The following is a 25,070-nucleotide window of genomic DNA, read 5'->3' on the forward strand; positions in this document are numbered from 1 at the left end:
AATTCACCACATGTTACTTAATTTATATTATTTCTAAGTAAAGGGCATTCCAGTTAATACAGCCGGTTTATTAAGAACTTCATGAAGTGCGAGAGAGCGATGTTGATGGCTCCAATCCCCCAGTCTAATGAGCTGAGTAGAATGGCAAAACATTAAAAGAAATTAAATTAAAAGAAAATCATAGAATTGTTTTGAACCTGCAGGAATTCCTTGAATATTCTCCCAGTTGTGCACTTCATTTAGCCTGAGGGGTCTCTTATACCTCATTAGCACCGTCTACTGTAGAGTTTAATTTGTGCTGATTTCGATTATTTAACAGTCCCTCTCATAGCTGCCAATGAGTGGAGAAATGACCAGTTCATGACCCGCTTCAGTGGAAGATAAAATTTATTCTTGTGATATTGTGTAATATGCCGCAAAGCTCTGATATCCTGTGTTCCCAATACGAGTGAATGGTAGACAGTAGGAGGCCAATAAAATTAGCTGCAATGATTTGGATGCTGAAGGATAACTCTTCTGATCTCCGTGTCTGTTCTGATTCATTAACTTCTTTGTCAAAAGTTGATGTAAATTTTACGTTTCTCTATAAACTATAAACTCTATAAACTGAATTATCAGTCAGGCGGGCTTCTTTTATCGCTAATTTTCACAGGGCTGTCAGAGGGTCAGGGGCAGATCGAGAAATCCAATGAGAGGCATTGTATAATGTGAGGAGATTCTTCTTATCTTCGGACCCAAATTGTACAGCGTTAGCCACCCTGGCTGTAAATAGATTCACTTTGTTCATCCCCTGCATTTAGTTACATAAATCAATAATAATTCCTATGACTGATGATGCTTAATTATTGTAATGAGATTTAGACCCGGGTTGCTGAAAAACAGACTGACCTTTATTCCCTGATAATGTAAGTTATTTTTTTAGGTTCAACCCCTTGGGAAGTAGTGTAGAAATAAATGGATTTAATTTACAATGGAATTAGATTTTTATTAACAGAAACTCAACTGCAAATTCACCATTAGAGCCAATGGAGACATTACAGTGAATCCATTCAGCCAAATAACCCAATACAGATAAAATGTCCACTTTTAACAATAACCTATTGTAAATATCTGAGTCCATTCTGTTGGGGATGTGGAAGGTGGGGCGTGGATCGAGTGATAATTGCAGAGTAAACTAAACCGTGGATTATGACGCTCGTTCAGAACATAATTCGTTACTGCAATCAGAAACTATACAATTACCAAGTTTTCAAATTGTAGAGTAAAATTAATACAATTAAAACAATTATAATGTATTTCTCCATATTGACGGAACAGCTTTCATATTAACCTAATTGATCATTAATCGCCCTTCACAATTCTGCTGTGCTCTGCGTACAATTAACATGATCGGGAAAGTTTTTAGGCTGGAAACATTTTGTGATTATGCATGAAAAACGTTCAGTAAGAATATACCGACTCTACAGAATTGTTCAGTTTCAAAATAAATTTTGAATTACTTTTTTTATATCCCTGATACCATTTGCATTGACTTGAAGAGCAGTTTGACATTGCAGTTTGGCAATATGTCTACCCGGTTATTACATTCTTTCTGTGCAGCCGTAACCACATTATTCCTTCAATGTCATTGGGATTTGGATAGCGAGATAATTGTCACTAATCTAATTTTAAACAGTTTACTGGGGGGTGTAATTCGCTGGCAGTAAAGGAATTGTTCTTACATTTTTTTGAAATAGAGATTGACAAGTAAAAGCTTGAAATTCGAACAGATTAATTTAATTGCAAACATTAGTATTAGTTTTGAAATTAATAACAACATCCTGTCTCCCATAGCTGTGCTGTGCACATAATAGAACTATAGGAGAAGAACAGATTATATCTGAGATTCATGCTTAATTCTTATTAAATATTAAATTGAAGAACAAAATCTGGAATCAATTTGCTGGTTATATTTCAGTGGCGCAGATGATCTGAATGAATTATTCTCATCAAATTGTATACTGATCAATTTGGATTTTCTTTCAGTGAACAATAGATTTAACAATTAAATTATAGGGATTGTTATCTAGGAAGCAATTTTATTGATAATAAGTAACTGCCAGGAACATTTGTTTACATATAGCTTGGTTTTAAGACAAGTTTGATTCAGCAAACAGATGATATTACACCTCATCGACAGTTAATGCAATGTGACCCCGGCCAGATTTGAAAGTGTTTCAAATATTCAACTCATAAATTCGTCGTGTGAATTACTCGATGAGAATAGATGGAATTTATGATTCCTAAATCCGTTCAGAAACGCATAGTTTACAATTTTGTTCGTTAAAACAGAGCAGGAGAAGTAAAAATAAAATAGTAACTATTGATCAGATTTAAGTAAAATTGATTTACTTGCCTGGATGTTACCATCTAGTAATTTGAAGTTTATTGTTTAACATTGTTTCAGTGTCAGGCTGATTTAAATAAACCCCAATTATTTCACAAAGTACCAAGGAGAAACAATTTTCAATTATTGAAAACTATTTTTATTATAAAGTAGAAATCAGCTAACAAGAAAATGAATTGACAATAACAAGATAATTAACTTACAATATAATATTAGTGATAATTAATTCAACATAAATGAACTCCAACATTTAAATAGTATACTGGACATTATAGTGAATGCAAAATCTCAAATGATGGAGAGAATTTTTACTTGTATCCAAAATGAATTGAGAAAAGATTACTTTTCTTACTCAGCTGTGCTCAGCTCGATAAGGTGTTTCGCCTCGATGTTTTTATTGGTTATATTTATACCTAAAATCAAATCAAATCAGTGGGTAATCGGTTTTCAATGTGAATGTTTCCTGATTTGTTTAATTCTTACCCTGTCATTGAGTCTTTATTACGGACAACCAATTATCCTGAATCTGTAGTATTTGCTGTGCTCATTTTCAGGGTAACTTAAAACATACATTGTTTGGAGATTTGAGTCAGACGGAGAATTAGATGGACTTCAAAGGGAGTTTTGAAATGAAAATCATTTTAATTTCAAAGAAGTTATAGAATAATTGTAGCAAATTGACCATTGATCAATTAGAATCAAACAGCTTGAATGAAATGGACAGATTGAACAGATCTATCTGCTGGGAACTCGATTGTTGCACCATTTGTGTCTGTTCTGTTTCTGTGCGCGTGGTCACTGTGCTGGGACCAGGAATTTTCATGACTGGTTGTTAACCTTCTGGTTCGTTCTCCTGTATTTCAGGAAGTGCAGTTTGATTTAGTTCTTCACAAAACTTGTATTTGTGAGAAATGTGAAAGTTTGACTTTTTGACCTGGTGCCTCAGAAATGAGATACCCAACCCATTGTGACAGTCAGAAAGGACAATTCAGAAACGACAGACAGACTGTCGAAGGAGGTTTGGTCGATTTTAAGCCAGTGATGTATCTGTCTTGGGAGTGTTCGGTTAGGCAATGCAGAGAGAGCTTTATCCTATTTTAATCTGTGCTGCCACAGTCCTTGACCTATTTGGTTGGACAATGTGGAGGAAGAAATTAGCCTATATCTTATTTTTAATCCTATCATAGGATGTTGAGGTCGCTGGCAAGGCCAGCATTTGTTGCGCATCCTAATTACCCATCCTTGAGGAAGTGTTGAAATGCAACCTCCTTGAATAGCTGCAGGTACACTCACAGTGCTGTTAGGTCGGGAGTTCCAGGATTTTGACCCATTGACAGTAAAGGAACGGCGATATAGTTCCAAGTCAGGATGTTCAGTGTCTTGGAGGGGAACATACAGGTGTTTCCAAGCACCTACTGCCCTTGTCCTTCTAGTTAGGAGAGGTTGCGGGTTTTGAAGGAGCCTTGGCGAGTTGCTGCATTGCATCTTGTATATGGTACACACTGCTGTCACTGTGCATCAGTGGGGGAGGGATTGAAAGTTTAAAGTAGTGGATGGGGTACCAATTCTGTGGGCTGCTTTGTCCTGGATAGTATCGAGTTTCTTGGGGTTTTTTGAAGTTTCACACATTGAGGCAAGTGGAAACTATTCAATCCCAGTCCTGACTTGTGCCTTGTAGATGCTCAGTTTTCTTTGGGCGATAGGTGTTGAATTACTCACCACAGAATTCCCAGCCTCTGACCGGCTCCTGCAGCACAGCACTTATATCAAAACCGGATTGAACCCTCTCCTGGGCATATTTGATGGAACAATGTAGAGAGAGTTTTATTTTATGTCAAACCGATGCTGTACCTAACCCGGAGTGTTTCAGTGGAGAGTTGGCTTTCTGTTGAATCCCACCCTTGTAGCTGATGACAGGAGTGTACTGGAGGATGAGTGGGGGCTTTAATCCATATCTTAACTTGTCCTGTTCCTTACCTGAGAGTCTTTTCCCCGCAGAGGTCAAACAAACTGAATCAGCATCGAACTGTGGGTTCTCTAGCCAGATCTGTGAAAATTAGTTGTTCCATTGCTCGGCACATTAATTGTTTTTAACAATATTTCTGGAGAGAACATGTATAAATTTTAATGAATTAATTATGTTTAAGCATTTTGAGTTTGAGAAAATCATTGGACGTGAGTGAGCTGAACTTGAGCACAATTTCAGAACAAACAGAATCAGGGAGTGACAGTGAGGCTCCAGAGAGCAGCGCCTGTTCTGATCTGATCAGAGGCTGCGAGTTATTTAAACGATTGAAATGGACAATGACCAGATTCCCGCTCCAAACAACCAGCCGCGGGGGATTTGGGGAAAAGGAGCCGCCATCAAAAACTGAGTCATTGGATTGCCGCCTGCAGGGGGAGGAATGAATGACAGAAATGAAAGCATGAGAGGACATTCGGCCCTTCTATCCTGCCTTCCATTCAGTAAGATCATGGCTGATCTACCTCGACTCACTCAGTCTCTTTACCACACACCCTCACTCGCTCACTCTCTCTGTCGCACAGGCTGTTCCTCACACACCTGCACACACTCACTAACACGCACTCTGTCTGATAGACACAAACTCTCTTTCTCTGTCACACACACACACACAGACACACACACTCTCTCTCTCTCTCTCACATTCTCCCTCTCACACACAAACTCTCTTTAACACGCACACACCCTGCCTCTCACACATTGCCTCACTCTTTCACACACACTCACACAGATACTCACATTCTCTCAGACACATACACTCTCTCAACTACACACACTCTCACACACGTGCACGCTATCTCTCACACACACATGCACTCTTTCTTACACATGCACTCTCACACACTCATTCTCTCTCTCCCTTCTCACACACACACACACAAGCACAAGCCCTCTCTTTTACGTACACCCTCTCTCCCACACACATTCACACTCTCACACATGCACACACTCTCCATTCTCTCTCTCACTCACACACAGACACATAACACTCTCTGACACACACACACCTTCATTCTCTCTCTCACGCACACACACAAACACAAACACATTCTCTCTCTCACACACACTGTTTCTCTCACACATGCACTCTCTCTCTCTCTCACACACACCACACTCTCACACACACACACACTCTCTCTCTGACACACACACTGGCTCTCTCTCACACACCAGACTCTCTCACACACACACACTCTCTCTCTGACACACACACTGGCTCTCTCTCACACACATTTCTCTGTCAGACACTCTCACACTTATACTCCCTATGACACACACATAAAAACACACTCTCCCTCTCACACACACTCTCTCTCTCTCATTCTCTCTCTCTCTCTCTCACACACACACACACACTCTTTCTCTCCCACACACACATTCTCTATCTCACATACTCTCACACGTATACACCCTATCTCACTCACACACACACACACACACTGTCTGTCTCTTTCGCTGTCTCTCTGTCTCAAAAACACATACACTTCCACTCTCTCTTTCTCACGCACACACACACATTCTCACACACAAAAGTGGGTTGAAAATACGAACTGTAGAATTAAAATCCGTGAAGCTACATGCATGTTTATTGTTCCATTTCTGAGGACCTGTTGTGTAAAATGAAATTACACAGGTGACATGACTATATATGTGGAGAATTTCCAAGTGTTGAACCAAACACAAAGAAACAAGGAGAAGTGAGGGATGTGGCGGACACCACGGCCGCCTGGATCCACAATACTGGTGCACACTTGGTGCAAGATGCCTGCACGGCCAATCCTGGTTTTGCTGTAACTGTCTCCTCCAGCCCCCTCAGTCTGCCTATTCGCGCACTGACATGGGTTTCTCAAAGAAAGGCATCGGCATTAAAGCAGCTGGCCAGCGATCTACACTGCTGCCTGACTTTACACAGCCGGTGTTACTGAAAGCTGATCAATATGCAGAATCGGGACAGGATCGATGGACAGGAAGAGGAGGAGGTGGAGGTGGTGGAGCCGAATGGAGGAGCCCCCAGCTCGGCTGTGGACAACAGGCAACGGAAAGCTGAGCTGGAGCGGAAAATCATCCAGAGAAACATCGCCTTGATGAGCCTGCAGCACCTGGGCACCCTCACTACCCACAATCACTCACCCTCACTCACCCTCACTCAATCTCACTCCCTCCCTCACCTGCCCTCCCTCACCCGCCCTCGCTCACCCACCCTCGCTCACCCGCCCTCACTCACTCACCCTCACTCACTCACCTTCACTCACCCTCATTGACTCACCATCAATTACTCACTAACCTTCACTCACTCACCCTCACTTACCCTCACTCACTCATCACTCACTCACGCACCCTCACCCTCATTCACTCATCATCAATTACTCACTCACCCTCACTCACTCACCCTCACTCGCTCACTCTCAGTCACTCACTCGCTCTCACTCACCCTTACCCACCCAGCCTCATTCAAACTCACTCACCCACCCACACTCACTGACCCTCACTCACCCACCCTCACTCACCCTCACTCGGGGGTACTCACTCACCCTCATTCACTCACCACCAATTATACACTCACCCTCACTCACTCACCTTCATCACTCACCCTCACTCACTCAACCTCACTCGCCCATCCTTACTCATCCACCCTCACTGATCCTCAAACTCACTCACCCACCCATCCTCACTCATCTACCTTCACTCACACTAAATAACCCATCCACCCACCCTCACACACCCACTCACCCTCACTCACATCCCCACCCTCACATAAGTACCAACCCTCACTCACCTACCCTCATTCAATCACCTACCCTCATTCACTCATCCACCCTCACTCACCCACATTCAGACACCCACCCACGCTCACTCACCACTCACCCTCACTCACTCCTTCACTCACCCACGCAACCTCACTCACCCAGCCACCTACCCTCACTCTGTCACTCAGCCACCCTCACTTTGTCAATCATGCACACGCTCACTCACAAGATCACTTATCATAAATCGGTGTGTGGGAGGGCGGGAACAACGGGGAAGAGAGACCTGGAAGCGAGGCCTGAGGCCTAGCAGATCCGGAAAGTGGAGCATGGCCCAAGGGTGCGACGAGCGTCGGTGCAAATGGCAGAGAAGCGGGGTTAAAGCGCAGAGAGCCTGGGGGAAAGGGCAGGGAGGCGGGGGGAAGGGAAGAGAGTCGGGGAAAAGGGCAGTGATCCAGCAGAAGGTACATAGAGATGAGGCAAAGGTCAGCGAGCCGGGGAACGGGCATAGACCCGGGGGAGTAAGTGCAGAGAGCTGGGGGAGAAAGGGCAGAGAGGCGGGAGGGGGAAAGGACAGAGGGGGGTGGGGGAAGGGGCAGTGAGGTGGGAGGGGGAAAGGGCAGAGAGGGAGAAGGGGGCAAGGGCAGAGAGGGGGCAGGGGACAAGGGCAGAGAGATGGAGGGGGGAAAGGGCGGAGAGGCGGAGGGGGAAAGGGCAGAGAGGCGGAGGGGGAAAGGGCAGAGAGGCGGGAGGGGGAAAGGGCAGAGAGGCGGGAGGGGGAAAGGGCAGAGAGGCGGGAGGGGGAAAGGGCAGAGAGGCGGGAGGGGGAAAGGGCAGAGAGGCGGGAGGGGGAAAGGGCAGAGAGGCGGGAGGGGGAAAGGGCAGAGAGGCGGGAGGGGGAAAGGGCAGAGAGGCGGGAGGGGGAAAGGGCAGAGAGGCGGGAGGGGGAAAGGGCAGAGAGGCGGGAGGGGGAAAGGGCAGAGAGGCGGGAGGGGGAAAGGGCAGAGAGGCGGGAGGGGGAAAGGGCAGAGAGGCGGGAGGGGGAAAGGGCAGAGAGGCGGGAGGGGGAAAGGGCAGAGAGGCGGGAGGGGGAAAGGGCAGAGAGGCGGGAGGGGGAAAGGGCAGAGAGGCGGGAGGGGGAAAGGGCAGAGAGGCGGGAGGGGGAAAGGGCAGAGAGGCGGGAGGGGGAAAGGGCAGAGAGGCGGGAGGGGGAAAAGGGTAGAGAGGCGGGAGGGGGAAAGGGCAGAGAGGCAGGGGGGGAAAGGGCAGAGAGGCGGGAGAGGGAAAGGGCAGAGAGGCGGGAGGGGGAAAGGGCAGAGAGGCGGGAGGGGGAAAGGGCAGAGAGGCGGTAGGGGGAAAGGGCAGAGAGGCGGTAGAGGGAAAGGGCAGAGAGGCGGGAGGGGGAAAGGGCAGAGAGGCGGGAGGGGGAAAGGGCAGAGAGGCGGAGGGGGAAAGGGCAGAGAGGCGGAGGGGGAAAGGGCAGAGAGGCGGGAGGGCGACAGGGCAGAGAAGCGGGGTGGGGGAAGGGAAGAGAGGCAGGAGGGGGAAAGGGCAGAGAGGAGGGGGGGAAGGATAGAGAGCCGGGCGAAAGTGCAGACAATCTTGGATCAAGTGCAGAGAGCTGGGGGAGAAAGGGCACAGAGGCAGAAGGGGGGATGGGCAGAGAAGCGGGGGCAAAGGGCAGAGAGGCGGGAGGGGCAAAGGGCTGAGAGGCGGGGGGAAAGGGCAGAAGGGAGGGGGGAGGGGGGAGGGGGCAGAGAGGAGGGAGGGTAAAGGGCAGAGTGGCAGGGTTGGAGCGCGCAGAGAGGCCGGGGGGAAGTGCAGAGAGGCGGGCTATAGCAGGGAGAACCGGGTGAAAGCAGTTGCGAGCCGAGGCCCCAGGCGCCCTGGGCCCCACTCTCTCTATCTCTCTCTCTCTCTCTCTCTCTCATTGTGTCTCCTCCTCCTGAAATCCTTTCTATTCCCGGGGAAAGGCGCTAAGTGCCTGGGATAGAAGGGAGACAATGTCTCTGTGCGCTTCTCCCCGGCTCCCTGCGCCTTTCTCCAGCGGGTGTTCGCTGCCCCTCCAATCACAACCTGTTTGTCTCCCACTTTTACTGCTGATAGGCCCATTAGTCAGCCTATCAGCCGCTAACGGGATAGAAGGCCCGCCTGTGATTGGAGGAGCAGCTCCTTGCAGATATCTTCAACTCCACTTACCCGCCTTACCAGCATTTTGAACAACGGCTCCAAGGTCCATAAAGAGGGGCTTCGGGGGCCACAATCCAGCCACGGGACACGGATGGGACAAGCCCGTAATAAAGGAAAATAAGGAAATGGGCAGAGAAGTTGCACAAATATTTTGGCCTTAACGAGGTGGTTGCTAAAATAGCGGAGGCATTGGTTTTAATTTTCCAAAATTCCCTAGATTCTGGAAAGGTCTCATCAGATTGGAAAATAGAGAATGAGGCTTTTATATTAATTAAAGGAGGGAAAGGGAAAGCAACAAACTACAGGCCAATGAGCTTAACATCTGTCAGAACAAAAATGCTGGAATCTATTGTTATGGAGTCTATCACGGGTCACTCAGAAAATCCAAATACAATTATGTGGATCCATCATGGTTTTGTGAAAGGGAAATCATGTTTAGCTTATTTATTTGAGGCCTTTCGAGGAAGCAAAAAGGAACATGAATAAAGGAGAACCTGTGGATGTGCTGTGCTTGCGCTCCCAGAAGGCATTTGACAAAGTGGCACATCAAAGGTTACTACACAAAATATTGGTGTCGGCTGTAACAGTTCAGCAAGGGTAGAAGTTTGGTTAGCTAACAGGAAACAGAGAGTTGGGATAAGTTGTTTATTTTAGGTTGGCAAGATGTGACAAGTGAAGTGCCATAGGGATCAATGATGCAGCCTCAACTATTTAAAATTTATATCAATGACTGAACGAAAGGACTGAATGAATTTGCTAAATTTGCTGATAACACAAAGATAGATAGGAACGTTAATGGTGAAGAGGGGATAAAGGTCAGCAAAGGGACATAGATAGGTTAAGTGAGTGGGCAAAAAAATGAAGATGCCGTAAAATGTGGAAAAATATAAACTTGTCCACTTTGGATTGAAGAATACAAAATCAGCATATTATTGAAAGGGAGAGAGATTGCAGAACCCTGAGGTACAGAGGAATGTGGATCCCTTGGTGCATGAATCACAAAAAGTTATAACACAGGAACAGCAAGTGATGAGGAAGGCAAAGGGAGCGTTGTCATTTATTACAAAGGGAATAGAATATAAAAATAAGAATGTTTTGCTACAGTTTAACAGGGCGTTGATGAGACCCCGTCTGAATTACTGTGTCCAGATTTGGTCTCATTTAAGAAAGGATATAAAAGCATTAGAAGCTCTTCAGAGAATGTTCATATAAATGATACTGAGAGGTGTTGTCGGTTATCTCATGAGGAAAGTTTGGATAGGCTGGGCCTGTATCCATTGGAGTTTAGAATAATGAGAGCTGATTTTATTGAAACATATAAGATCCTGAGGGAAATTCACAGGGTGGATGCTGAAAGGATGTTTCCCCTTGTGAGAGAGACTAACGATAGGGAACACGGCTTAAAAATAAGAGGTCTCTCATTTCAGACGGAAATGAAGACATTTTATTTCTCTCTCAAAGGTCGTGAAACTTTGGAACTCTCTTGCCCAGAGAGCGATGGAGGAGGAGTCATTAATATTTCCAGGCAGAGGTAGAGAGATTCTTCATTGACAAGGGAGTCAAAGGTTAGCGGAGAATAGGTGGGAATGTGGAGTTAACGCCACAATCAGATCAGCTATGATCGGAGTGATTGGTGGAGGAGACTCGAGAGGCCGAATGGCCTACTCCCGCTACTAATCCGCATGTTCATATGTACATACGATTGGAAAATGTTGTACTTACTGTAACTGCTATTCAGTTTAGAGTTCTATGGTCATTATATAGGTACCATTACAAAGGTACTTTCGAAGGGTCGTTGCTATTCTTTGTTTTGGGGGGACGTGGAGAGGGGAGGGGGCATCAGCCAATTTGAACAGATCCAATTTCCAAACTGCAATGATATGAATGACGAGACAATTTCTCTATCACCAAGTGCTGTTGATTAAGAAATAAATGGTGGCGAAATAATGGGGGAAATCCTCTGCTCTTCCATTTTAATCCACTGAAAGGTACGTCATTCAGATGACATCAAAATGTTCTATTTTAGTCATGGGATAGAGGCGGGAAAAGAGGTGTGGGTTTCTAAAGAGGGAACCGACAGATGAGGATCACCAAATGATGGAAATAATAAATGATCAAATGTGGATGTGGGTTTTAGTTGGAATATATTAGGATATGTTTAGAGTTATAGTCAAATTTTGAGTTGTTTGGTTACTTAATGATCACAAATCACAGAGTCTAAATTTTTCAATCGGCCATTCTTTCCCAGCGACACCGTCTTCGCCCACTCTCTACAGCCTGGTCTCCTCCTGTCAGCAACACAACCCCGAAGGCTCCGTCACCTACGGCTGTTTGGCGATGGACTACTCCCCAGAAATCACCAGCCTGACCTGGAAGAAAGATGGGCAGCAGATCACCACTGGATTTAAGACTTACCCGTCAGTGAGAAACCAGAAGGGAACCTTCACCCTGAGCAGCCAGTTAACCATCACCGAGTCAGAGGGAGAATGCAGCAAAATCAAGTGTGAGGTTCGACACAGCGGTTCAGACAAGAGCATTGGAATGCAATGTAAGTGTTGGGGAACCTGTGAGAAACAGAAAGGCTGTGATTAACCTGTATAGGGCCTTGGTTATAACACATTTATAGTGCTCTGCATAGATTTGATCCCTGCAAATTCTAGGGTTAGTGTCTATTAACGGAAAAGAACCTATTAAAATATAGGAATTAATTGTGTCTGTTATCAATTTCTTCTCCCAGAAATGTTTAACCTGTGTTTCTTGAATGTCCTCCTGACATCGTCCCTCCAACTATTCTCCTCACCGTGAGTTCCCGGGAAGAAATCACAACCAACAAATTTGCCACCGCCGTCTGTTCAATCATCGATTTCCGACCAAATCCAATCACCGTGAAGTGGCTGAACAAAGGACAACCCATGGATTCAGGAATTGTCACCTCTCTCGCCTTTGAAGTGAACGGGAACTTCTCGAGGTGTCAGCTGTGGCTCAGTTCATAGCACCCTCGCCTTTGAATCCGAGGGTTGTGGGTTCATGTCCCACTCCCGGAAACCAAGAACTGTGATTGCACTCGAAAGAGTTGCAATCTGTGACTGTTGATAACTCGAAAGTCGGCTGAAAGTCTCCGCTGGGGAATGGTTCAGCGACGCGGTCTATACCTGTCAGGTCACTCACCAAGGGGTCACCCAAAGTCGAAACGCCACCAAGTGTGAGGGTAAGAAATACAAACCGAGGAAGCAATAGATCATTCTGCTCTCCGATGTTACTCAAATCAGGAATTTATTGGAGTTAGTAGACGGAACAACTTCTAATTTACTATCATGTAGTTATTGTTTAATTCCGATGTAATGGCTGCATTCGGATTGTTCACCATTCAGGATTTTATCACGTGACGTCTCGACATTGACGTCACAGAGTGAGTGAGGTGGACTTGACATTAGCTTTACCCTGAGTCAGCTGATCATATTTGGAGAGGCAGAAGGTGTCTGGAACCCTTCACTGGTAACAGCTTCGGGAGAGAGTGTTGGAAAGTGCATCCACCCTATTTATAAAACGGCTTTCAGTACTGCATTCCAGGGCCCAGGAATGGTATATTTGTATTGGGACTGGGGCAACATAGATTCACGAGAATGTTTCCGGGGCTGAAGGACTTAAATTATGAGAACGATTTACAAAGGCCAAGCTGGTTTTCCATTGTGTAAAGAAAATTAAAGACGATATTTAGAGGTTGATATGTCCAAGGTGATTTATTCTCCTTCAGGGAGTGAAGGCTGAATACTGCTGTCCTGATTCTGAATGTGAAACTTTGGTTGATTTTCATTTCTGTCTCACAGGTGATTCCCACTGCAACGATCCCACAATTACTCTACTGCCACCGCCAATAGAACAGGTCTTACTGGAGGCGACCGTGACCTTAACCTGCATCGTTTCTAATGGTCCTTATGGAGTCCTCGTGTCCTGGAAACAAGAGAAGAAGCCTTTGAAATCAGAGATCGCCGTCCAACCGGGAGAGGATCCCGACAGCGTGGTCAGCAACGTAAACATCTCGACACAAGCCTGGCTGAGTGGGGCTGAGTTCTACTGCGTGGTGAGCCATCAGGATCTGCCGACTCCTTTAAGAAGTTCCATCCACAAGGAACCAGGTGAGCGGTGAGATTGAAGCAATAAGTAGTTCAATGTGTCTATTTCCAGTGTAAGTGTAAGAATCAATATTTACTATTCAGTGTATTTATGGTCTACTCTGATTAGCAATTTCGCCAACTAAACGCTCTGGGCCTGTGGACTTTCAGGGGGAAATTGATAAGTAGATGAATGAACAATGAACTGAAGGCTGTGCCATTGGGTTTAGATGAAGCAAGATGGGAGGAGCCTGGTGCGAAGCTGAAACACCAACACAGACCAGTTGGGCCGAATGGCCTTTGCTGTAAACTTTGAGAACCTTTCTCGTCCAACCCCATAAGTTCTCAGGGAAAAGGATTGTATCCACCTCTGCCCCGAGCTGGAAAACCGGACAGATCCCAAAGATTTTTATTTATTAATTCATGGCATGTGGGCGTCGCTGGCTGGGCCAGCGTTTATTGCCCACCCCTAATTGCCCTTGACAAGGTGGTGTTGAGCTGCCTTCTTGAACCGCTGCAGCCCATGTGGTGTAGATACACCCACAGTGCTGTTAGGGAGGGAGTTCCAGGATTTTGATTCAGCTATAGTGAAGGATCGGTGATATATTTCCAAGAAGTGGATAATGAAAGCCCTTAATATTCATCACAAAACACGTTTCTCTCACATCTAACCAGCGGTTTCATTGTCTACGAAATTATCCAGTTTATTGACATTTATTGTACATTTTCTGCAGCTAAAGACCTGCGGGAACCGTCCGTGTCTGTCCTCCTGCCCTCGGCAGAAGATGTCTCCGCTCAGAGATTCGTCTCCCTCAGCTGCTTAGTGAGAGGTTTCTCCCCGCGAGAGATCTTCGTCAAGTGGACCGTCAATGACAAGCCGGTGAATCCCGGGAACTACAAGAACACCGAGGTGGTGGCGGAGAACGGCAATCGCTCCTTCTTCATGTACAGCCTGTTATCCATTGCAGCGGAGGAGTGGGCCAGCGGCGCTTCTTACTCCTGTGTGGTGGGACATGAAGCGATCCCCTTGAAGATCATCAACAGAACGGTTGATAAATCCAGCGGTAAACCGAGTTTTGTGAACATTTCCCTTGCACTGATGGACACCGTTAATTCGTGTCAATGAGAATCTCTCGGTTACATGTCAAACTTCAATAAAAAAAATAATAAAGTCCTTTTCTCCAATCGTGATTTAAATTCACAATCGCTTAATTAATGTCGTTTTCCACTTTTGCTAATGTTAGACCTGTTTAGTTAAAATCGGATATTTACAGGGCTCACACCCAAGTCTTGTACATCCAGTGCTCGCAGCTCAGATACACCCTGGGTTAGAGACAGAGTAAAGCTCATTCATTACGGGATTCTGCAAAATAACCTCACCAACTCTCCTCCCACTGAGGAGAAATCTGACCATTCTCATTTCTGACAAACAAACACAGCACATTTAGATCTTGGTGTTGCTGCTTCTCTTGTTGTCCATCCCTTTAAAATGGATGTCAGCTTTAAGCTGCTGCACCACACCCACTGGGAACTGAAGTGGGGTCACACAGAAACATGTCCCAACAATCCCCCATCAGAGAGAGGGGGAAGGAAAATTGTTAACCTACTTTACCCCCAACTTCCCCAACAGAGAGCAGGGGAGGGGAAATTGTTACCCCACTGTACCCACTTCCTCAACAGAGAGAGGGGGAGGGGAGATTGTTAACCCACTGTACCCCACTTCTCCAACAGAGAGAGGGGGAAGGGAAATTGTTAACCCACTGTACCTCTTCCCCAACAGAGAGAGGGGGAAGGAAAATTGTTAACCCACTGCACCCCCTCACTTCCCCAACAGAGAGAGGGAGAGGAGAAATTATTAACCCACTGTACCCCCACTTCTCCAACAGAGAGAGGGGGAAGGGAAATTGTTAACCCACTGTACCTCTTCCCCAACAGAGAGAGGGGGAGGGGAAATTGTTAACCCACTGTACCCCCACTTCCCCAACAGAGAGAGGGGGAAGGGAAATTGTTAACCCACTGTACCCCCACTTCACTAACTGAGAGAGGGGGAAGGAAAATTGTTAACCCACTGTACCTCCGCTTCCCCAACAGAGAAAACTGAAAGGAAAATTTTTAGCCAATTTTACCTCCACTTGCTAAACAGAAAGACGAGGAAGGCCATTAGTTAACCCGGTGTGTCTCCACCTTCTCAGCAGAGAGAACCGAAAGGGAAATAGCTTAGCCAACCAGACGGAGCAAAACTATTAACTCACTGGACTCTCAGTCCCCGAGCAGAGAATCTGGAAGGGAACGGGCCTTTGCTGTAAGGACCCAGTTACCAAGAGCAGAAGTCGGCTTCTCGCTTACTGGCCACAGGTTTTAAAGTCCCATCATGCTTAAAATGTTGTAAAATATATATTTATGCAACATAAATTTAAGAAGTTTTCACACTCTTGTTCCTGTTAATCTTATGCTAAGATTGAGTTCCCATCATCCGAATCTAAACTGGTTATTAAATCCTCCCTGGGTTGTTCAAGGTTCTGCCCCTGAATTTTATGAGGCAGATGGTTGATTGTTTGCATTCGTTCACCTGATATCACCTTGCACCTCACAGAAAACACGTTTATACAGAACATTGAAAATATTCACCAAAATTTTCACTATCAGGGTCAGACTCGGTCGTTGGGACCTGTTGAAACTCTGAAAAATAGTAAAAATGCACACAAGGGACACAAGTGGACGCACACAAACATACATACATACACGCATAGGCACAGACACGCAGATACAAACACACACAGTACAGGCAGACACACACACGCATACATACATAGGCACACACACACACACACACACACACAGGCACAGACACACACACAAACACACACATAGACAAATACACATACGCGCACACACAAACACAGGCACAGACTCACAGACAGACACACACACACACGCACACACAATTGCACATAAACACAAATACACACACAAATGCAGGCACAGGAACACACATATACACAATCACACACACACACAAATACACACGTGCGCACACACATACACACGCTCACACACATATACACAATCTCACACACACAAACAGATAAAACCAGACAAGCAGACTCATACAAGGACACAAATATGCATCATCACACATTCACAATGACAGAAATACAGACAAAAAGGCACACACTATCATATACATTAAAACAAGTACATGGATACACATGAACACATGCACACACATGAGCATACGACACCCAGACAGACAAACACATAGAGGAACAGACTAACACATTCACAGGCACACATGTAGACACAAACATGAAACACGCATATACACACGAGAACACAAAAAACACACGTTAGTACGTATGAAAACATAAACACACATTGATACATAGTTTTAAATATCCATCAACACACAAATGCACACATTAAAAACTCTCTCTCTCTCTCACACACACACGCTGTGACACAGACATTAATATGCTGACACATACGTGGAACACAAAAAGAAACATTAACACATATTAGCAGACAAGAACGCATAAACACAGATAGTAATAAATAAACATAGATATCAATACATAAACACACACAATAACACACTCATACATACACATTGGCAAAAAAACAAAATGCACATGCAGACGCAGACACAAAAATGCACAAGTCAGCACTCATTGGCAAATGAACACAGCTCAATACTCATACATACATGTGAACACAGAAACAAAGGGTGATCAAGGCACGATATACTCATGCACACATATATAAAAGCTAAAGCATGACTCAAACGCCAGGCTATTGAAGAAGGTATAATTCAAATGCACTTTTTTAACCGATGTATTCTCCGGCAATTGTCCCTATTACATAATGATCCGAAAAGCACACTGAAACAATGTTCTTACTGAGAAACTGATTTAAATTAATGACGCACCAAACATTCCCATCACAAATAGACAACCAAGATGGGAACTCACATCCGAGATTTTAAAAAGCAACGTTCACAGTTTCCAAATAAGTTGCTCAATGAATCTCTCTCGATATCCATCAAATATTCTCCAATAATAGATCGTACGAAATTGTTCGAAAATAAACTGATACTGGAGATAATTTTCTATATTTTCCGACTCGGACTATACGAGGATTGTAAAGGAAGAGCAGCTGTGGAGATAGTTACAGAGATAGGTTGCTGAAATTCACGGGCTTAACTGTAGATATATATTGAACATTAAATTAGAGAATACATTAATAACTTAGGAAAGAGTAAAGAGTATATGTTTTAAAAGATATCCAAGATTAATAAACAACCTAATTATATTTCCTCGGTTATATCCTCGCAGATTCCACAGATCGCACCTGGATTGAAGACTCTGAGGATGATAACGGCAACATCTGGACAACCGCTTCCACATTCATCATCCTGTTCTTCCTGAGCATTTTCTACAGCACTGCCGTCACTCTGGTGAAGGTGAGAAGATTCAATCCATTCACACTTCAAACTGACAGAAGCGATTTGAAAAATCTCTCAATGTTTCATTGATTAAAACACTAACATAAATGTCCCACATTCTAAACATCTGCTTCATTATTTTATCCTCTTTTGCAGATCAAGTGACCAGTTGAAGTTTGGACGCCGTAGATTTTCCTCAGCCGTTTATTGAGATCTCTGTATTACGAATTTAAAATATGTCCTCTCGGTGAATCTAAAAATGAAATACCTTCAGTTCATGTTTCCGAATTTGTAACTAAGACAGTCATGGACGGTATTTCCGCTTCTCTGTTTGAAATGTGCGAGATAATTATGGCTGTGTTGTAATTGTAGCTTATAATTCCCCAGTAGTTTAAATTCCATGTGTAAATAAGTAGCTTTTCTCATTCCTCATTCACAATTATTCCCTTCCCTTTATGTTGAGCTCCTGTTTTCTCTTTCTGGTCTCTGTTACAGCTGTACATACAGTTGGCAGCTCAGAGCGAATGTGTTCTGTTCTCAGCGTGACTCAGTCATCATATTCAGTCCAGTTGACTTTAAAATAAACTTTTCTGCAAAATGTTCTCCGAAATTGTTAATAAATCATGAATGTGAAACGAACTGACTTTGCTGAACTCCTTTCCCCCAGGCCCATCGACACCGCTCCATTTCCCCTATTACACTGTTTCCTCCCCTTTCCCAGATTTTTTTTAACCATTCCTGTTTGGGATGTGAATCAAAAACAGAAAATGCTGGAAAAACTCAGCAGGCCCAACAGCATCTGTGGAGAAAAAAAAGAGTTAACGTTTCGATTCCTCATGACTCTTCTTCAGAGCCCAAGGTCCTTCAGTGAAAGAGTCACTGCGCCATCCAGCGACCCATCGGTGTTAATACACGTTTACCTCTGCCTTTTTATGGCAAACCCCAGAGCCAGGATGATTGCACAGCGAGGGGAACCTCCGTGATTTCACTCATACTCAGGCCTGTCACAGTCACATGTCAGGTAATTGTAAACAGCAGGGATCTGCTTCATCAGAGGCCCATACAGGACAGTATACGGAGGACGAAAGTTTCCTTTACACTGTCCCATCTAACACTCCCAGGGTCGGTGCAACAGGGGTTAAATAGGGAGTAAAAGTTTTTTTTATCTCTTTACCCTTTCATGAGGTGTGGGTGTCGCTGGCAAGGCCGCCCAGAACAGCCCGGCTTCCGAGGCCATTTCAGAGGGCAGTTAAGTGTCAGTCACGTTGCTGTCGACCTGGAATCACATATCGGCCAGGCCGGGTAAGGATGGCAGATTCCCTTCACTAAAGGACACTAGTGCAGCAGATGGATTTTTACGACAATCGGTGATAGTTGTCATGGTCACCATTACTGTGGCCTGTTTTCAATCCCAGGTTTTAATAATTGAATTCACATTCCAGCAGCTGCCATAGAGGTGTCAGCTGTGGCTCAGTTCATAGCACCCTCGCCTTTGAATCAGAGGGTTGTGGGTTCATGACCCACTCCTGGAAACCAAGAACTGTGATTGTACTCGAAAGAGTTGCAATCTGTGACTGTTGATAACTCGAAAGAGTTTCCAGCAGCTTCCATGTTGGGATTTGAACCCATGCGCCCAGAGCATTCGCCTGAATTCTCTCTACTTTGTCCAATTAAACACTCACAAGGCAGAGACGTCACAGGCCACCTTCTCAATGCAATTAGGGATGGGCAATAAATGCTGGCCCAGAAAGCCACGCCCACATCACATAAATGAATAACAAAAAATACACAAATACCGCAGACTGAACCGTTGACACAAACCATGGGAAGATTCCTAGAGACTAGGGCCGATCTGACACAGACACATTATTGAGCAATCATCCTGCAAATTATTACCAAAGTTTGGGGCTTACTAGGAACACCAGGGAGCACAAATCGTGGAAATTCCCAGGCCCTGCGGCCTGCCAGGCGCAACAAACAACTGAATTCACGGAACATCACCCCAGGGATCCTCTCTCCCTGCTCCATTCTCTCTCATACCTTTCTTCTGAACTCACTGAACATCACCCCAGGGATACTCTCTCCCTTTTCCATTCACTCTGAAACCATCCTCCTGAACTCACTGAAGATCACCCCAGGGATCCTCTCTCCCTACTCCATTCCCTCTGATACCATCCTCCTGAACTCACTGAAGATCACCCTAGGGATCCTTTCTCCCTGCTCCATTCCCTCTGATACCATCCTCCTGAACTGACTGAACATCACTCCAGAGATCCTCTCTCTCTGCTCCATTTCCAGGCCTGCTTTTATCCAGTAACCTCCCACACAAATAGTTTTCCAATATTTATTCTTGTAAATGGGATAAATTATATCAAACATGTGCATAACAGCCAGCCCATTAGAAATATTGGGTTCAAAACAACAAATAGAAATTGATTCTAGGATTGCACATATAGAACTGGAACACACCATCACACCGAGTGAATCCACTGTCAGTTTACATGTTGCTCAGTGAAAATTTCAATCATCCTTGACTTTTTGGCATTTGGGCACTGAGCCGGGAAGCAGTCTGGACTCAAAGAACATGTGAACATATAAACTCGGAGCAGGAGTAGGCCACTCGGCCCTTCAAGCCTTCTCCGCCATTCAGTAAGATCACGGCTGATCTGATTGAAACCTGCTGCTTACCCCGATCACCTTTCACCCCCTTGTTGATCAAGAATCAATCTAGCTGTGCCTTAAAAATATTCAAAGACTCTGCTTCCACTGCCTTTTGAAGGAGAGAGTTACAAGTACTCACGACCCTCTGAGAAAAAACTTCTTTCATCTCTGTCTTAAATGAGCAATCCCTTATTTTTAAACAGTGACCCCTAGTTCTAAATTTTCCCACAAGACGAAAGATCCTCTCCACATCCACCCTGTCAAGACCCCTCAGGATCTGAAAGATTTCGATCAAGTCGCCTCTTAGCCTTCTAAACTCCAACGGATGCAGGCCTAGCCTGCCACCTTTCCTCATAAGACAAGCCGCCCATTCTTGGTATTAGTTCAGTAAGCCTTCTCTGAACTGCTTCTAACGCATTTACATTTTCCTTAAATAAGGAGGCCAATACTCTACACTGTACTCCTGATATCACTGTCCTGTACAACTGAAGTATAACCTTCTTATTTCAATTCCCCCTCACAGCAAATGATAACATTCTATTAGCTTTCCTAATTACTTGTGCCTAAATAGTTCAGCATTTTTCAATTTCTGTCAGACCTTCTTAATAGCTTTGCACATCTGGAAAATATTCTCCCATGTTCTATCTTTGTTACCCTGACGTGTTTAAATCTCTTCACAGCCGAGATACTCCTCCCCACAGTTTACATTTCCACCGCTTCCATCAGCTAATCTTTATCCACAGGCACCAGCAGGGATCGAACTCACAGCATCTGGTTTGATAAGTCCACTATTTTAACCACGGGTTACGCCAACCGCGCCAGAAAGGTTAAGGTCCTCTTCCAACTCTTAAACCTACTGTTATTCTCTGTGCCATTTACTATGAAGATGCATAACGAAAGTGAGTAAAGTTTATGATGGTAAAAATGCATTCATCTCCCTCAGGGAACTGAATCATATTGACACACGCAGAGGAACACAAACAGACATAGACACCGATAGTGACAGCGGCCTAAGGAGAGACAAACATCCAGAAATCAAGGATGTCACCAAATTGGCTCCGTTTTTGTTCCATTTCCAACTGCAAATTTGGTGAATGCCGACAGATGAACGGAAATGAAAAATACAGGGAAGCGTTTGAAAGGTTTTTTTAGTCCATTTAATAGATAATCATTTACTGTAACTCATTCTTAAAACCAGAACTGTGAGAAATGTAAACTAATAAATGTAGATTGCAGGTTCAAAATGTTGGATTTTCACCTGTACCAGGAAACTCTAAAGGGTTTCAAACCCATTACATAAGCAAGTCAGTTCCGTACATCGTCGCCATGTACCTTTTAATGTTCTGTACATAAAAGGACAGAGTGGTTACAGAAGGGAATGAAGAAATGCAGCCCCATCTATTCCTCGCTGTCCTACAATTTCTGCTGCCTCTCCTCGATCTTTCCGCCAGAATGGAGCACTGCACACCGAGCGCACACAGTGGGGACATGATTGAGGTGCATAAAATTATGAGGGGCATAATAGGGCACACAGGAACGAACTTTTCCCCTTGGTGGACGGATTTTAAGGTAAAGGGTAGGAAGTTTAGAGGGGATGCGAGGAAGAATTTTCTCACCCAGAGGGTGGTGGGAATCTGGAACTCACTGCCTGAAAGGGTGGTAGAGGCAGAAACCCTCATAACATTTAAGAAGTATTTGGATGTGCACTTGCGATGCCATGGTATACAAGGCTATGGGCCTCGTGCTGGAAAATGGGATTAGAATAGTTAGGTATTTGTTTGACCGGCGCAGACTCGATGGGCCGAAGGGCCTTTCTCTGTGCTGCAGCCCTTTCCAACTCAATGACTGAAGGGTGTGGCAAAATTGATTCAAAATACGGACAGTCTGAAACTCTGGCAGCGATGGGATTTCAAGCCACGCCTCCATACAGACTGAAACTTAAGTCCAGCGCCTTAGACCGCTCGGCCACTGCGACGTCTAAAATTGTCATTGCCTTGACTGGAAATTTCAAACGCCATCCACTTTGTAACGCTCAGTAACTGAACGGCCTCCAATGTAAAAACATACGGAAAGAAACAATCTCTTCTTGCATCTTCCCAACCTGCTTTTTCTCCCTGAACCTTTTTATTATGAAGCTACACAACTAATGTGATTGAAGTTTGCGATGGTAAAATGCGTCCACCCCCTCGTGGAACTGAACCGAATTGACATATTCCAGATCCGAACCATTGGCTGTGCAACATAGAAGCCCCTTTAAAATTGTAACCTTAATTTTCTGTTTCCTCTCCTCTCCGACGAAAATGAATCACTTCACACTTCCAGACATTAAATTTCAGCTGCCACTTGTCCGTCCAAATGGATTTGTTGAAGAACCCGAAAGGAGAACCGACTCAAACTTGACAATCAGACACATAAGACACAAGAACAAAGAAGAAAAGGACAGCACAGGAACAGGCCCTTCGGCCCTCCAAGCCTGCGCCAATCATATTGTCTGTCAAACTAAGACATTTTGCACTTCCGGGGTCCGTATCCCTCTATTCCCATCCTATTCATGTATTTGTCAAGTTGCCTCTTAAACACCACTATCGTACCTGCTTCCACCACCTCCTCTGGCAGCGAATTCCAGACACTCACTACCCTCTGCATAAAAAACTTGCCCCGCACATCTCCTCTAAAGTTTTCTCCTCTCACCTTAAATCTATGCCCCTAGTAATTGACTCTTCCACCCTGGGAAAAAGCTTCTATCTACTCTGTCCATGCCACTCATAATTTTGTAAACTTCTATCAAGTCATCCCTCAATCTCCGTCACTCTAGTGAGAACAATCCGAGTTTCTCCAACCTCTCCTCATAGGTAATAACCTCCAGACCAGGCAGCATCCTGGTAAACCTCCAAGTGTGGCCTAACCAAGGTTCTACACAGCTGCAGCATGACTTCCCAGCTTTTATACTCAATACCCCTGCTGATGAAGGCAAGCATGCCATGTGCCTTCCTAACTACCTTATCCACCTGCGTTGCCACTTTCAGTGACCTGTGGACCTGTACACCAAGATCACTCTGCCCGTCAATGCACTTAAGGGTTCTGCCATTTACTGTATAATTCCTATCTGTATTAGACCTACCAAAATGCATTACCTCGCATTTGTCCGGATTAAACTCCATCTGCCAAGTCTCCAACCGATCTATATCCCGTTGTATCCTTTGACAATCCTCTTCACTATCTGCAACTCCTCCAACCTTAGTGTCGTCTGCAAACTTACTAATTAGCCCAGTTACATTTTCCTCCAAATCATTTACGTATACTACAAACAGCAAAGGTCCCAGCACTGATCACTGCGGAACTCCACTAGTCACAGCTCTCCATTCAGAAAAGCATCCTTCCACTGCTACCCTCGAGTGTGTGCGCGCAAACACTCACACACACCATTTTGTGTTGAGCTGGTTTCAGTTGTGCCTGTTAACCAGAAGATAGATTTTTAATTGGATACCATTAGGATCCTGCAGCAGTCCATTCGACTGAGGAGACAGTTCTAGATTCTGTCTGACACCATCAGTGGGTCAGGTGGAAGCTAAATAGAAAATCCTGCAGGGAAAATAATCCTTAACATTAAAAATCTATCTGAGCAATTGTCTCAGTACTACACCAGTGTGAATTAGTAAACTTTTAACACAACAGGGTTTGTCACTAAGTAGTGTGCAGTGCAGTACAGTGCACTAATGCTCACCTTTAGTCTTGCCCCTCAATCCCAGTTAATCTGGGAGATTGTTACAAGATTCACCCCATCCTTTCGACACAAATATTACCCACATAACACTGGAGTCATTAGAAATTGATGTGTGCTTCCCACACACTGTCCTTTTAAATATACTTCACTCCTACCAGCCTTTAATGATCAAAAACATAACAGGGTTAATAGCTGCTGATAGCTGTCAATGAGATTAAATTAATGCTTGAAATGATTAAATCTTCACATGCAAAATATATTTAGTTTTATTCTTTGATGGGATGTTGGTGTCACTGGCAAGGCCAACATTTGTTGCCCAACCTTAACTGCCCTTGAACAGAGTGGCTTCCTCAGTTATTTCAGAGGGCAGTTAAGGGTTAATCACATTGCTGTGGGTCTGGCCTCACATGTAGGCCAGACCAGGTGAGGATAGCAGATTTCCCTCCATAAAGGACATTAGTGAAGCAGATGGGTTTTTACAACAATCAATGATAGTTTCATGGACACCATCACTGAAACCAGATTTCAATTGCAGATTTTGAATATCATCATGAGGTTAGAAGCCTGGTCAATATGCTCAGGTTCTGAAGGTGAAATCCACAATCTAGAGATCCTGAAATCAGTGTTGTCACTGTAACCAAGCTGCTACTGAAATGTTTAAGGAGCTAAGGTGACATTTTACATCTACAGTTTGACCATAACATTGGTTAATACCGTTACTGTTAAACTTCCAGATAAAATCACAAACAGCAACTTCAAGCAGAAGGAGCAGAATAAACGAACTGGAGA

At 44.6% G+C, this 25,070-nt stretch overlaps 1 gene segment (V, D, J or C); it reads left to right on the plus strand.

Moving 5' to 3' along the window:
* Positions 1-6,346: 6,346 nt before the first annotated feature.
* On the plus strand, positions 6,347-18,061 carry LOC144674246 (Ig heavy chain C region, membrane-bound form-like). The segment is given in 6 exon segments: positions 6,347-6,512; positions 11,592-11,891; positions 13,171-13,479; positions 14,190-14,519; positions 17,787-17,914; positions 18,053-18,061. Coding segments are annotated over 6 exon segments (1,242 nt in total).
* Positions 18,062-25,070: the final 7,009 nt, after the last annotated feature.

The sequence above is a fragment of the Cetorhinus maximus genome, unplaced genomic scaffold (assembly GCF_964194155.1).
Source record: "Cetorhinus maximus unplaced genomic scaffold, sCetMax3.hap1.1 HAP1_SCAFFOLD_598, whole genome shotgun sequence".
Lineage (NCBI taxonomy): Eukaryota > Metazoa > Chordata > Chondrichthyes > Lamniformes > Cetorhinidae > Cetorhinus > Cetorhinus maximus.